Source organism: Meles meles, chromosome 2 (genome assembly GCF_922984935.1).
Source record: "Meles meles chromosome 2, mMelMel3.1 paternal haplotype, whole genome shotgun sequence".
In the NCBI taxonomy this organism is placed as follows: Eukaryota; Metazoa; Chordata; class Mammalia; order Carnivora; family Mustelidae; genus Meles; species Meles meles.
This window is the reverse complement of record NC_060067.1, coordinates 101,892,111-101,907,923: the sequence shown is the minus strand read 5'-3', so window position 1 is coordinate 101,907,923 and position 15,813 is coordinate 101,892,111. Positions and strand designations below refer to the sequence as shown.

The 15,813-nt window shown below is 38.9% G+C and overlaps 1 protein-coding gene across 3 annotated transcripts in view; it reads right to left on the bottom strand.

Moving 5' to 3' along the window:
- The window catches only part of COL25A1 (collagen type XXV alpha 1 chain), a 467,999-nt gene that overhangs the window by 8,774 nt on the left and 443,412 nt on the right, over nucleotides 1-15,813 (bottom strand). For 2 of the 3 annotated variants that reach the window (XM_045995538.1, XM_045995552.1), the window contains 4 exons: nucleotides 9,394-9,447; nucleotides 4,437-4,490; nucleotides 2,470-2,496; nucleotides 1,520-1,573 (listed from right to left, as the gene is read on the bottom strand). In XM_045995538.1, coding sequence (XP_045851494.1) covers nucleotides 1,520-1,573; nucleotides 2,470-2,496; nucleotides 4,437-4,490; nucleotides 9,394-9,447 — 189 coding nt within the window. The remainder of the gene's footprint in view (nucleotides 1-1,519; nucleotides 1,574-2,469; nucleotides 2,497-4,436; nucleotides 4,491-9,393; nucleotides 9,448-15,813) is intronic. The other variant, XM_045995543.1, reaches the window with a different exon arrangement.

Sequence of the window (15,813 nt, the reverse complement as noted above, 5' to 3'; positions counted from 1 at the left end):
AATATAAAACTTCTAATCATGGAATCTGAAATATGGAGATATTTTTGTATGAGTGATTCACATTATTCTGAGGATTAAATTTATAGCTTTGTGTTTCCATCAGTTATAATACTGGTAATTTCGTCTTTGTTTGAAAGAACATTAAAATGAGCATCCCCATAATGGTGACATACTTCTGAGTGAATAAGATTTTCGACTCCTACAACCCATTAAAAAAATATAAAATAAATGTCTATAATCTTTAAAGCACCCCCACCTTGGGCTAAAAGCTTACATGTACAATTTGTCTCAAACCAAAACATGTATATTTTACAGTTAGAATTTATAATTTGGAATAAAAAGGCTTTTTTATGTTTCACATTCCTTGTGAAATGGGGACAGTAACAGCACCAATCTCGGGGCGGTGGGGGGTGGGGAGGGTCTACAAGGTTGAAAAGACTTAGCTTATGTAAAGCTTTTGGGGAAACATGTAGTAAGTGTTCAATAAACATGATGATGTTGATAATGATGATGATAGTGTTTTTACGTAACTGGTGACAGAAGCTCTCTTACCAATGGGAAGCCAGGTAATGTCTAAAGTCTAAGGAACACACAGCAGGGTTAATACCCTTCTTTCTTTGACAATTCTAATTCGGCCTTGATTTTCAACAGCAATCGCCTTCACGGTTAAAAGGAATTTATAGGTTTTGAAAACTGTGTTGTTAAGTACAGCAGGAGGGCATAAATGAACCTGAGAAACAGAACTGGTGTCAATTTGAAGTGGGAAAGTCCAGTTTTAGCCACTTTTACGTCTTCTGCTGTGTCCCATGTAAACAATGAGTCTTCAAGGACCCAAGCAAAGGGGAGAGGAAAGGAAGAAATGATTTTAAAAATCTGTAATCCAAATTTTGTTTTCAGACAAAAAAACCAATTTGCCTGGCATTGGCTTCCATATACCTGCGGCCAGTGGTCCCGAGACAGAACCTGAACACCAGCCTCATAAAATACACGGATATCTTCATTTAAAAATATCTCTAGCATTGAAAGTGGCAAGTCCTAGACCCTGATAAACTCACTGGAGTTTATCAGTCACACTGCTTGCCCTCCGTTTTCCAGTCAAATAGTTGGGACACAGGACACACCTTCTATGTCTCTGCTGGCAGTGCCGTGCCTGAAAAATGAGAGGCTGGCTTTACAGGGTTAGATGAGCTCTGCCAGAAGACCCTTGCAGATTTGCGCTATTTAACTTTACTTTAATGTAATAAATGCCTTTTTATTTCACTTTCGAGAAACTCTGGACATTACATCTTTCAACTAATTGGTGTCAGGTAAGCCTGGCAATATTCTTCTATGCTAGACTGTGCCCTTATTTCTTGCACTGGAACCTGTGAAGACCTGGTTTTTTTAGACCAGGTGTCAGTGTGTTTTTGGAACACAGGATGGAGAAAAATTAGATATATGAAAGAATCACATAGGTTGAACAGCAAAGCACACAGCATGAGAAAAATCAAAGAGGCATATGCTAGAATGGAGAGGTCACCTTTTCTCCCTTTTCTCCTACATCACCCTTCTCGCCTCGTGGACCAGGGAAGCCCTAGATGATAAAAAGCAAACCAAAAAGATCGATTGATGTAACTGTGGTAAAATCACATTGAAAGAAACAAATGTAAGATTCCGTGCTCCTGAACGCAATATGAAGGAAAATGGCACGACCACGATTCCCAAAACTTAGTTAAAGTAGCACTTAGCAGTAATAGTTGTCTAACATCTCAGTTATCTATATGAAACACATTTCTTGCTTTTTCTCCTACGATTTATGTAGGGGAAAGTGTATCAGGATCCTAGTTTGAATCCGAGCAAGGACACTGACTTATGTGGGCTTGGGCAAATCACTTACCTCACAGCATTTTATGCTTGCCCATAACAGGTGCTCAATAAAAAGTTAACTATTATTACTTTTGCTTTTATCCTTCTTCACATAATAAGGCTGCCATTGTATTCACATAATACAGTGATCATTTCAAGAGGCCTTTGTTTTTGACATTCTCTATTTTTTATAGAATTACGTTATTATAAAATATATAGACTCTTTATGCTAAAAAGAAAAAATGTTGCACAGCAGCTTTGAGAATGAACATACTCTACCATTCCTGAAGGGTGGCACACGAAAGATACTTCAATTTTATGCATATTTTTAAATAAGTGGTTCAACTGCTGGTGTACAAGGTGTCCCTAATTTGGGAAAGTATTTTGAAGTGCCATTATCAACTGTTGGTTATTGATTTTATACTGATTATGTGTTTTGCTTTTCTGTTTATCTCATGCAGACACTAGTGGTGTATTTTCTACTGCAATCGACACACACAGCAATATACGCTGTATGCTTAACTATGTGCCCAGGAAGAAAAAAGTATTCTTGCTGTTACTGATGATGGAGACCATCCGCATCTATTGTAATAGGACGATGTTCATTGTACATGTATTACTTACATCAAGACCAGGCTCTCCATCTTTCCCCTGCCAAAGAACCATAGTAGCTACATTAGTGTTCCTAAGTTTCATGAACAGGTAACTGTTATTGTTTTATTTAAGGCTGCTGGGACATGCAATAACTAGTATTAGAACAACTACTTCAGAAATGGGAAAAAGAGTCTCTATTGATTAGTAATATAAATTTCTTTCACTGAATCAAGTGAAATGACTGTTAATGATGGAGTTAAGGATCACGAAAATTTTTTTTTATTATAGATTAGGTTACACAGCCTGCTATTTTGCTAAAGTTTAATGCTGGGCATCCAACTGACAATCCAGGAGTAAGTTGAAAGCATAAATACCATTAGTAGTATTTTAAAAACATAGCGGTGCTAATAAAATATGCAAATCAATGCTGCTTCAACTTGATCAATTAATACTTGGCTCATAAATGAGTAAAGAAATTAAAAACTCTTGTTAAATATAGTTTAATTTGGCTAGATGTGTATCTTGTCTATAAATATCGAGAGTGTGTCACAATTTTTTTTAAATTAACATATAATGTATTATTAGCCCCAGGGGTACAGGTCTGTGAATCGCCAGGTTTACACACTTCACAGCACTCACCATAGCACACGAGAGTGTGTCACAATGTAAAAACAGTTTTGAAGTAAGCTTTGTCAATAAATGATCCCCAGATGCAAAGGAGTCAGACGATTGTGCAAGGATTGATAATTTCACCCCCAGGGTGCAGATTATTGGGGCCATGGTCTTATTGTGTCACACAAGGGATCCATCCAAAGTTACTGGGAAGTTGCTTTAATTTCGACAATCAGATTTTGAAATCTATTTCAAAATCAGCCTCTCTCAGCCAGCACTAATCCTCGCTTAAGTTTATTACTTTGGTTCACAAAAACTGTCAGGTATAAAGCATGTGGTAGGTACATAGGGGTTAAAAAACCTTAATACAGGGGGCGCCTGGGTGGCTCAGTGGATTAAGCCGCTGCCTTCGGCTCAGGTCATGATCTCAGGGTCCTGGGATCTAGCCCCTCATCAGGCTCTCCGCTCCGCAGGGAGCCTGCTTCCTCCTCTCTCTCTGCCTGCCTCTCTGCCTACTTGTGATCTCTCTCTCTGTCAATTAAATAAATAAAATCCTAAAAAAAAAAACCTTAATACACTATGTTTCTATTATAGTCTTACCCTACCCTATCGAATGACTTATAATTACCCCAAAGATAATGTTCTGAAGTACGCCTGCACTCTCAATTTGAAGACTGTATAACTGAGACTTTCCGGAGACAGACCACTACCAACATTCTACGTTCTAAAGCTGTCTTGTCATTGCAGCACGTTAGAAAAGTCAGAAACCTCAAAGTCATTGCAAACATCAATGTGAGAAATCACTTCTATTAGCAAGATTAGTTTTATTTATTTATTTTATTTTAATTTTTTTAAAATATTTTATTTATTTAACAGAGAGAAGTCACAACTAGGCAGAGAGGCAGGCAGAGAGAGAGGAGGAAACAGGCTCCCCGCAGAGCAGAGAGCCCGATGGAGGGCTCGATCCCAGGACCTTGGGATCATGACCCGAGCCGAAGGCAGAGGCCTTAACCCACTGAGCCACCCAGTAAGTAACCTGTGAGAACAGATAAAGTCTGAAGAAAGTCATCCGGAATAAAACTTCCATGCCCACACAGGGAGGTGTTTTCTGACAGTGGGGATCCTGCTTGCAGGTTAGTTCTGTTTATCTTGTGGACAATCTCTGATCCTCTCAAGCTCACGCAGTGTGTGTGTGTGTATGTGTGTGTATGTGAGTGGGAAAATAGATGTGACTATGACCCACGAAGGACATGATGTTGTGGAGGATCAGTGGATGGGTCTTTGCTCCTCTAACGGGATTAGTCAGTCCCACCAGGGAAGGGTTAACCGTGCTGGTGTCACGTCATCTACACATGCTGATGGTGGAGACCAGAGACAGAACTCACAGGCAGACCATAGGGTCCTCTGGGTCCGGGTTCTCCCATAGCTCCTTTTTCACCCTAAAATAAAAGACATAAAGTTCAAATCATATAAAATGCCTATATTCATACACTTTCCTTAACGTCCTGTGTGTAAAAGCCTCCTTGTGAGGTACCATTCTATTAAGATTCTGACTACACAGGCTCTTCTGGGGTCTCAGTCCGTGATGTGGTAAAAGAACTCATATTTGCATATTTTACCAAATTACCTCTGAAAGAAGGGCAGTAAGTAAGAGTACAGCAGCCAAGTTGCACCTAGGACTTGCATATGCCGGGGTGCTGTACTTGGGTTTCTTCGGCATTCGTGGGAAACATTTATTTGTCACTCATTATTTTAAGTTACTACATTTTTAAAATAGAAGAATAAAATGTCTTTTTTTTCCTCAAATATTTTCCTCGGCCGCCCTGGCCCTTTACCGAGATGTATTTTGCTTTAGAGCCTCCCACACCAGGAGACACAGGTGAGATTTATTCTCGATTGAGCTCACTAGAATAGGAACATTGGGGGCCAGGACCTCTGGCTTGGCTCCCTCCCCCCATATGGATCACACAAATGTCCGTTGTGTCAGGAAATATTTGTTGGATCAAGCAAGTCAAAAAAGTACAATCCGGTACATGTTTTGTTTCCTTTCTGAAAGAGAGTTTAAAACTTGTATGCCGCCTTCTAAATGCCTGAGAAGGTAGGTATATATTATTTTCATTCCTTGCTCTCCACGTGCCTATTTAAATACTCTAGCCCCAGCTCTAACAATATATGTGATGATAATGATCTTAAAGGCTTATAAAGAATAACATGCGACTGGAGGTCATCCGAGGGATATGAAATAATTAAAATAAAGAGATGTTCTGCATTTCAAGTTGCATTTTCTTCTGCTGTCGTCTCCAAAATTAAAGAGTGTGTCAGGATTTAGCATGCTAAGTTCAGGAGTAATGGAGATATTTATATGAGTGGCCGAAAAGAAAACGTTACCTTCTTTTATCACACCCTTAAAGTTTATAAGGTTAGCAAATCTTTTTCCTGGCTAAAATGCAAACTTCTGCTAGTAGCTGTGCGTGGAGATCCAAGTATTATGCTGTGTGTCTCTGTGTGAAATTCCCGTGTGAGCAAATTTCAAGTCACTATTCACGTTCTTCTTTCTAAACTTAGGGGTTGGGGAAGTAATCAGCACTGTCACCTACAGGTACATATCATGTGGGGAGAGTACTGAAAAGAAATATGATAAAAGCTCATTGAACTTCTACTCACCATTACTCTATGTTTAATATCGAAAGATCAGCAATTCTATTCAGTAAGGTGGCCAGGCTTTGAAATGAAACAGATTTAAATTGAATTCCAGGGGCGCCTGGGTGGCTCAGTGGGTTAAGCCGCTGCCTTCGGCTCAGGTCATGATCCCAGGGTCCTGGGATCGAGTCCCGTATCGGGCTCTCTGCTCGGCGGGGAGCCTGCTTCTACCCTGCTCCCTCTCTCTCTGCCTGCCTCTCTGCCTACTTGTGATCTCTGTCTGTCAAATAAATAAATAAAAATCTTTAAAAAAAAATAAATTGAATTCCAATTTGATACTTACTGACTCTGTGGTCTTAGGTAACTTTCTTAACCTTTCTATGCCTGAGTTTCACTGGCTGTTAATAAGAATAATAATACATATTCTACAAGAATTTTTCTGAAGATTAAATGTTATTGTAAAATATGAAATGGTATGTCACCAAATAATATGTCCCATAAATAGTTGCTATTGTCATTAATATACAATTAGAGGTCTGTTTTTAACGAAAAGAGTTTGGCAACCCATTCAAGTTAGATTTCTTTCAGTTGTATCTGGCAGTGTGATTTATGATGTTTTAAAGATTTTATTTGTTTACTTATTTTAAAGAGAGACAGGGAGAATACACAGAGGGAGGGGAAGAGGGAAAGAATCTCAAACAGGTTCCAAGCTGAGCACAGAGCCCAGCGTGGGGCTCAATCTCACAATGCTGAAACCGAGTCAGACGCTCATCCCGTTGAGCCACCCAGGTGCTCCTATTTATGATTTTTTAAATGGTGATGGTGTATATGTGTTCACATGCAAGCGAGTGGGTGCTATGGAGGGGCTGGGGGTTAAAAGGAAAGTTCGCATCCCCTGGAGTAGGTCTATTTGGAAAAATCTCCACAGATTTTTTTTGATATACCTATTCCTTTCTCGCTCCTCTACTTTCAGTTTATTGTGTTTTTAAAATGCATATACCATGGCTTGTTTGAATTAAGCTGTCAGTAAAACATTTGTCTGTGGATATCCTCTTATAGAAATGCTCACACCAAATAACTGCTTTAAGGTAATGACAATTCCATTGCACTTGCTAGTGAATGCTTCAGAAGCAGACATGTGCTCTGATTCTGGCCAATGAGGTGCTGGGGGAAGTCTGAGGGGAAGCGATGGGGAAGCTTTGCTTGCTGCTAAGGAAGAGACACAGGAGGAGATGTTGTCTCTTGGTTCTCTGCGGATGCCTCACTGGAGGGAAGGTTTGTAGGGACTGTGACCAGCTTGCTTGTGATCAGAAGACCAAGCCAGCTTGTGGAAAGGGCACAGAAGCAAAGCCAAGAGACTCTCCTTTCAATATTTTGTTACATAAAACAACAAATTTCTCTACTGCTTAAGCCATTTTGAGTTGCGATTCTGTCACTTAGAGTCAAACGTATCTTCATCGTCCTAGCTTGAAAACTTTTGATTTGAATATGAAATATGATGTGAAATAGGGATTTACAATTCCTCTCCTGGATTAAATAATTCTTAAAAACTTTTGAACCTCTCATATTTAACACCCCTCACAGAACTCCTAAGCATTACAAGGCCAGATGAAGAAATCAGCTCAAGGCAGGGAGACCAGCAGGGCTCACGCTGTCATTCATGTATTTGACATTTCTGAACGACACTGTCTGTGGAAGGCCTGGTTTCTTTTAGGCCCATCTCATTTCTTTCAGGCTCTTTAATTTGCACGTCTACACTGAGGAATTCTTCCAGAATGGATTCCTGATTCCTTCCTCTTAAAACTGGAAACTTTTCCAGGAGAGTCTAGATAGCACCTCAGTCAATTAACTTCGAGAATTGCACTCGTGTAGCACTTTGGGTGAGGGGCACTGGAGAGTCCTGACACATGATCCGGTTAAGATAGTTAACGTGCTGAGTAAATACAACTGTAACACTTTACACTGCACACCATCTGACTTGAACTATGTCTTCAAAAATTCTTAGCGATTTCATTTGCTCTGCTGGTTAATTCTGCCTCAGCGCCGAGACCTGATACTCTTGTGACACTGGGGAGCTATCGGAAGTAGCAGCTGATTTACCAAACGGTAAACCCTCTTGAGCCCCCAGGGCATCCTGCCAAAAGACTACTTGAGATTTGCTGCTCCATTTTTAGTACGAGGGCTGGATTTCTTGATACAATGCTTGAATGCATCAGCAGCGTGAGGCTCTTCACTTATAAATATTTTTAATTAAGATGATCTTCTTAAGTCAGTTTGATTTGAGAAATAAGACAATTGCAGATTTCGGTGATTATTCTGTGAGGACTCACCTCTTTCTAGAAGCATTCTTGGATAAAGCCAGACTTCCTCATCATTGTACGTACAGTCTGTACTACTTGGATTCAATTTGGCCTTGTTATCTGGCTATTTCTTGCTGATATTTTTTTTTCCCACTGCATTTAGATTGTAAACTCGGCTAGGTTGGAGAACAGAGCTGCTTCCTTTCAGTACCGAGTAAATCCATATAGTGTATTAGTAAGAGGTTATGGGATGACAAATCAATTTTAATGGCAGTATTCAACTCACGGCATCAAATTAGCAAAACAGACTACACAAATGGGAGGAGAGTGCTTCCATTTCACACTAGGAGTACACTGTTTCCTAGATCATAAAATGTAACAAATATTTACTGAATGAATGAATTCATTTTATAGAACAACGAATTAGGGAATTGGGATGGAGGCCAAAGAAATCACTCTGTGGCCCTCTTTTTTTTAAGCAAATTACCCCAGACTGAAGAAACTCTATCTAGTTTTAAAAGACTGCAGCCTGCACAGTGAATCATCCCAACATTTTGAAGCCCTTACTCTTAGGATACTTTCTTTACAGCCTCTCCTGGATGGTGGGGAAATTGATGACACAATTCTGCTCAGACACAGAAAAAACTTCCAAGTTTCCCAAAGTGGAGAAAAGAAAAAGTGGGAGAAAAACAGAGAAAGAGGGGAGAAAAGTTCCAGACAGATGACCAGCTGCTGAGGCTCCAATGTATTTTTTGGTGTAGGTATTCATCTTCCATTCTGAAGGTCTTTTTTTTTTTTTTCTTTTCTCCCAAGGATATGGAAACAGGGCCTAGCAATAGGGAGGTTAGCGAAAGGCTTTTGTTCTATAGTGCACTGAAATTATTTCCTTATGGCGAAAGAAAGGAAGCCTATTCTTTTGTTAAAATAAATAAATAAAGGAGCATGTGTAACTGTGTGGAGAAGAATACTTAGGTTTGGTAATTTCCTTTAAAAAAAGAAAAGATTATAACTTACTCTGAATGAACACAGTAGCTTTATATAAAAGATTATCAACAAAATATGAAGTCCTGGAGATTTTAGCCCCATGGACTTCAACTTTCTGGATTAAGGCCAAATGAAAATACCTTCCTTATGGATTAAAAAAGGAATGGTCTGAGCTATTTATTTGAGCTATGTAGATGTATGCATGATTTTTGAGTAAGGCAGCCACATTCTATTTTAATACGCTGTTGTTCTCTCAGTGTGAGAACTCTGATTAGGACTTAAGATGGCATATTTTCATGTAATGTTTTAGACGGTCCTTTATTTCTTCTGGGAAATGAACAGTTCAGTTTAACTAACACAGAAAAGCCACACTGGGTTTTCTTTCTGTCACCATTCAATAACCTCAGGAGCAACTTACTCTTTCTCCTTTGGGACCTGCGGGGCCATGGGGTCCCATTGGGCCATCTGTACCCTAAAAAAAAAGATAAAAATAATATAAGACATATCCCAAGGGCTCTAAGAAAAGCAGTTATAACTCATCCTGGACTTTTCCTGGGTGAATGATGCTTTAGAACGCCAGTAAGATGACTTGTCTCCTTTCAAAAGAGCTTTATGCCTGATTCAGGCCAGCGATTTTCAAGAAACGCATGCAAAAACAATGAGTTACATAACTGCGTATTTCAACGAAGGGCACACACGAGAAGCTGGAAGTCATATTTAATTATATACTTCCTCCCTGATCTCACGGAACATCTTCAGGAGAGAAACGGGTTGTTTCCCCTCCTACCACTTCTCCAAGTCCATTCTCCACCCGCTGTCACCCCCAAGCTCCTGGGCCACGAAGCCTTGTTCTCAGCTGGTTAAGAGCCTTGAACAGTTACACAAGGGGAAAAAAATATGAAATAAATGAGAACAGTGTTGAACTGTTCAAACCAAACTTTCTTTGGCTCTGCGGGGAGCAGCGGGGGTGCTTAGAGGAAAGGAGTTACTCTCCCAGGGTCTGCGGCTGCTTACAAGGCACAAAGCCGGCAGCTGGCTGATTTAATGGCGTAATTGCCCTCTGGCCTCCTGGTTCAGGATTAGGATTTCTGTCTCAGACTGAATGGATACAGGAACACTATGTCCAGTGAAAACAATGACTGCCTGAAGCAGGTTTTTAGAATTGAAGAGCTTGGAATTTCTTTTTGATTCTTAGACATGTAGCAAGGACTTCAAGTAATTTGCTTATTTTCAGGAAGACTGCACTCCTTTGCAAAGAATTTGTTGCAATATTTGCCAATGTAGGAACTAGTCCAGCACAGGTTTATAAAATAGTATTCTTATTCGTGTTCTACTGTTCTTTTTTCTTCTACTGGAGCTTTGCGATATGAAATCATTTAGGACTTCAACTCATTCTGATGTTGGGGAATTCTCATCATCTTATCTGATCTTTTCCTTACTGCCTGAACTCGAAGTTCCATCTTCAGAAGACTTCTAAATACTGATTATCTGTGGCTGAAATTTAAGAGACAGAGCAGTTAAGAACCAAAGAAAAGAGACAAAATGACAGAAAACAGGTCATTTTGATGAACAGAGATTTGAAAGTTAGTGTCAAGGAAGAGGTTACCTTTTTAATATGGACAGAAACATAAAAGGAAGAACAAGTTCAAATGAATTCACATTATTTTGATCCCTTCAGAGGAGCCTGCCCACGAAACTATAGGAAATGTCCATTAGTTCTGGAAAAATTTGTCTGGGATTCTAAGACCATGAGGCTAATCAGACTGGTCATTCTTGCCACCTAGCAAGTTCTCCAGCCTGGAATTCAGGCTTCCAAAGGCTGTCCTGCAGTTTAAAAGCTGTGAGTGGATCAGAGCTGCAGACTGCTCTGTCCACCTTTCCCTTTTGTACCACATCGTTGTACACTTTCTCCTTTCACTCCAGTCTCTGTCCCCCTCATCACGTGATGGGAGTACCTGGGGCAAAAGAGCCTATCCCGAAGCACAAATTCATAGCCACACAACAGGTTGGAGCAAGATGAGGTACTGACTCACCCGGGATCCTGGCTTTCCGTCTAAGCCAGATGCTCCCTGTGTATTTGGTTGGTAGCAGGGTTGGTGGGTATAACACGAAGGACAAGAACAGAGATTAGTATGAGGTACTGATGAACAAATGTAACGCTTCAAACAACATCATACACAGTCATGGGGTTCTGGGATGACTGTCACATTGCTACAAATTGTTAGTTTAAAAAAACAAAACAAAACAAAACACGCGACGATAAACACCCCACAGATGATGGCATTTTCATGACATTTCCATTCCAAAAATTCTTATTTAGAAATAATGAGGTTTATAAAGAGGGCTTTAAAGTAGTTTCTGGTAACATTCACAGACTGCTAATTTCCATTTGATACACGTTTTCTAAGGACTGTACTGTCGATAATGAACTTCTTCAGGTTTTGAGAAAATATAATGGCCAATATTCTAAAAAAAAGGGGCTCATTATAATAATCAATCAGAGTTAGCATTTCCGAAAGGAATAAAAAGGTTCCAGTTTTTCTTGTTAAAACAGAACTTATGAAAAACGAATGCAGAACTTCACCATGCCAAAATGACTGGATTTTACATGAACAATTCTCATTGTTTTCTGGGTTTTCTTACTTTGTTCACATTAATTACCACTAGAGGGACTTCTAGGAACAGGAAAAAGCTGGAAAAAATTTCATGAGTCCAAAAAAAAAAATAACCGTCCTAAACGAAATTGTTCCTCAATTCAGTTCAAACAATCATTGCATCAAAGTCTGGAGGGGAGATGCTTTAAAAATATGTTATTCTCAGGCAATGCATACTTTTTTTTTTTTACCTTGAACTCCAAGCTATGCATAGTGTATGATTAAAATATGACATTTTCAATGCTTTTTCAAGAATAAGCACAATTACTTCTATGAATATGTCTTTTGTATCTCAAAACTAAAATACTGATTTATAGTCCTTTAAAAATATTGATTAAATCAAGGAGTATTTAAGAAAGATGATACACCAGTCCTATAAATTCTCTTGGCAAGGTTGGAGAACTAGGTTCCCATTTTATGCTTCAGATACAGTTAATAATAAAAATGGAAGAAAAAATCTATTCCAGCTGCAAACTCTACCAAAAATGCTATACTATATATACTTGGATATTTTTAGTTTTTTGTTTTACAATTTCTTCTATATAGTTCTATTGTGAGTCAGACTATAATTGCAAAATGCATCTTAAGTTGGCAATAACTAAGATTTTTTTAAAAACCTTTGCTGTTGTTTAATGCTAACATATGAAGAGCTTTTGGCTAATTACTGCATAGAAATTATCACTAGCTCTAAATATGAAATTAAGGCAAACTTTAAAGAAATAAGATTGAGGGTTTCATAAAACAAATCCAAACTTTCTTTTGTCCCTTGATATAATATTTAAAAACAAATAGGGAGATGGTAAAATTTTGTACTGATAGTATAACATTATATTTGCCTGGAATGAGAGAATTAATATATTATTATATTATATATATTACATATATACATTATATATAATTAATATATTATAGAGGTTTTGTGCCTCTAGTCCATGGTCTAATTGGTGTGATTGAACCTATACTCTAATACATCTTGTATCATTCATTCATAAACGAGCACATAAACGAGCACACATTAGAGAACGTCTACTATGTGCCGGATCTGTGGAAGGCACTGGCTATCTAGAACACTTCAGAACTTCAAGTACCAAAATGTTTTAATCTGTTAAAATATGTGAATAAACTATTTTCTACCAATTTTATGTCTCACTTTAATAATACAATCTATAATGTTCTTCACTGACTTTTATCTGCATTCACTGAATAGTCAGCATGTTAATACCCTGAAACTAAAACCTTATATTTCACAATCATTTTTTAAAATCTCTTTTTAGTTGTGAGAAGAAGACTGGCATAAAATGCATGGAAGATGAAAATTCCCTTTTCAGTAAAAATAAAAATCTCAAAAAAAAATCTCAAAAAAATCGTCTCGAAGCTACTGCAAAATACTTCTTCCATCCTGTCCACTGTTGCCAAAAGAACCAAGTAAGGGGGCATTTTCAAAACAAACAACACAAAACATTTAGACTATGATATGATTGATTAATGTAAGGAGCCACAGCACTGACCTCACACCATCAGCAATGGCCAATTGCATACCTGCCACCCAACAGAGGGCTACATTTTTTGGTATCAAAAGAGAAAAAAAATTGAGGGAGGACTCTGACCTGCACTAAATTATTAAAACATTTGGGAGAAATTATGACATAATTAGCACAATGCTTTTTTTTAGGGGCAAGGTGATGGGAGAAGAATCATCCGTCTTTAAAGAGGAAGGTTGGCATGTATGTAATTGAATGACAGAACACTAAGAGCATCATTTGTCTTGGGGTCTTCCTCTGGCACGAGAGCAGTCCTCAAACAAAACTGGGCTGAGTTCTGCTCTAATAGAATACATTTTCCAATCGCAGAAATCTCAAATGTAAGATAGTCACCGAGTAAACCAGAGTTGTTACTTAGGGTAGAAAGAAAAGTCTGAGATTTGCACTGAAATGGAAAGTTTTCTTTACTTACTGGAAGACCAAGGGGTCCTCTGTCACCCTTTTGACCTGGTTCACCCTTCAATCCTTTAACACCATTTAACCCTGGTTCACCCTAAATGCAAAAGCAAATGCCAATTTTGGTTGCTATCATGGGTGTTTCAACTGCGAGAGAAGAGAGCCAGTCTCCGAAATGATTGCAGATTCCAGTTCTAGGTAACAGCAGAGTCAAGCTAGACTTGTCTTGCATCCGTCCAAAATTCATTTCAGACATTTAAAAAAATTAATAAACTGAAATTGACAAATAACATTCTAGGAAGCAAATCTCCTGAGCAAGCATACTCCCTCTAACTGAAATTCGTATGCCTGAGTTCCACAGTTTTCGGTTCTACATCAGAGAACCTGGTGTTACGCTACCTTGTTCTCACCAAGCAAATCAAAGACAGAGTGGAGGATGCCGAAGGAAGTTCAGTAGGAAAATCCCACTCTGCTGGAATGAAAAACTGGAATATGCAGGACAGTGTTATATACAGATATTTTAAGCCTTTAAGCATTTTGCCCTGGGGAATGAGCTAAAACTGTAGCAGCTGATGTTTGAAGTAGTGCCATTTAGTGTGAGTCCTCATTCACTGACATTGCCAAGTCAGATCCCTACATGGATTAATTCACAGAATAGACAACACATAGCCAATCCCAGAAGAGAAGAAGACCACAGTGCTTACATGTAGTTTTACTGTTTGTCTGTCCAATGTTAAAGTTAAAGAAGGATGGATTTTAACCTCAGGTGCCATTACAAAAGTCATGGCAAGTGACAATTTATCCTGACCCTGATATTTAAAAAACTAAAAATACAGTATAACTATTTTCTATCAGCAGCACCATTTTAGAAATAAGAGTTCTGACCTGCTCACTTGTCAACTTTTAAGTAAAGGCGTTAATTTCAACCCAAAAATCTGGAAAGATTTGTGAAAGGAAGATGCAGTTTCCAGTGCCCTATAGAGTCTTACTGGGTAGGAGTGGGAGTGGAGAGAGAACTTGCTTACATGACAAGAGGAATTACTAACCTGGGCAGTATTTTCTCCATTTTTCTGACTGATGAAAGTCAGTGTGATGTTTGTTAAACATTGAGTCCAGGGCCCCACTAACGTTTAAACTTCCAAAGGGGTCACAAAGTAATGAACACATTGGCATGACCTATTGGGTTCTGGAGATTCTGAAGGTAGGATGTTTGAAATATAGGAAGTTCAAATGTGCTGCGGTGGGTAAAGTGTGATCCTGGGACTGTCCCAGAGCCAAAGTCAATGTGAGGTTAAGGCCAAGGCTCTAGGAGTCAGATTTAGTTAACTGGTCTCAACTTGAGATTGATGGCTTTGCATATATGTGGACTTTTAGCTAGAGGTCTTGGGATGATGACTAGGCAGAGCTGCCTTGGTAGGCCACAAAATTCTGTGGTGAGGAATCAGACATTGACATGAGTGGGCATTAACCAAAAAAGTGAATTTATACACAATCAAATGTAGAGACAGAAAGACCAAATTCCAACTCTGGACTTAAGTTCTAGTTCCAGATCAGTCATTTAGTTAGCAGTGTAACTCAGGGCAAACAATTTAAATTTCATGGGCCCATAGTTTATCATCTATAAAATCAAGGAATAAGCACAGGTAATCTACAAGGTCTTTTCCACTTTATAATTTTGTGAAATTTATGATTTAAGTGGTGCCTTGAAATCCAAGGAGAAGCCCAGAGTAACTACTGATTTAGTCCATAGTGGGAAAAGGGACCCAGAGAGGTTTAGATAACTACAAAGACCCCAAAGCTGATAGATGGGCTCTCTCTTCTGACCCCCAGAAAACAATGCCCTTACCCCAAACTATAACCCATACTTCTAAGACACTGTCACTCACGGGTCTTACCAGAAGATAGGGTGGTCTAGAAGAATAAAGAGGCATGAACTCTTTCCATTCTTGAGTGAGTCATCTGTCTGACCCCAAAAATGAAACTTAGGTTTCATTTCAGACCAATACTTCTACACTCCTAAAGTTGGGTGGGCCAGGAGGAGCCCTTGGAGGAGAGCGTGGACTGTCTCTAAGCTTTCTGATTTCTAGCTCTTGCATTTATGTGTTCCCTTACCCCTCACCATTTAAATGCACCAACTCACTACTGAGGAGCTTTCAAGAGTCCTTAAACCTTCTCTCATGCCTTCTCCCCCTAAATTCTTAAATTTAGAACAAAGCATCAAATCGGAAGACACTAACAACTGACATT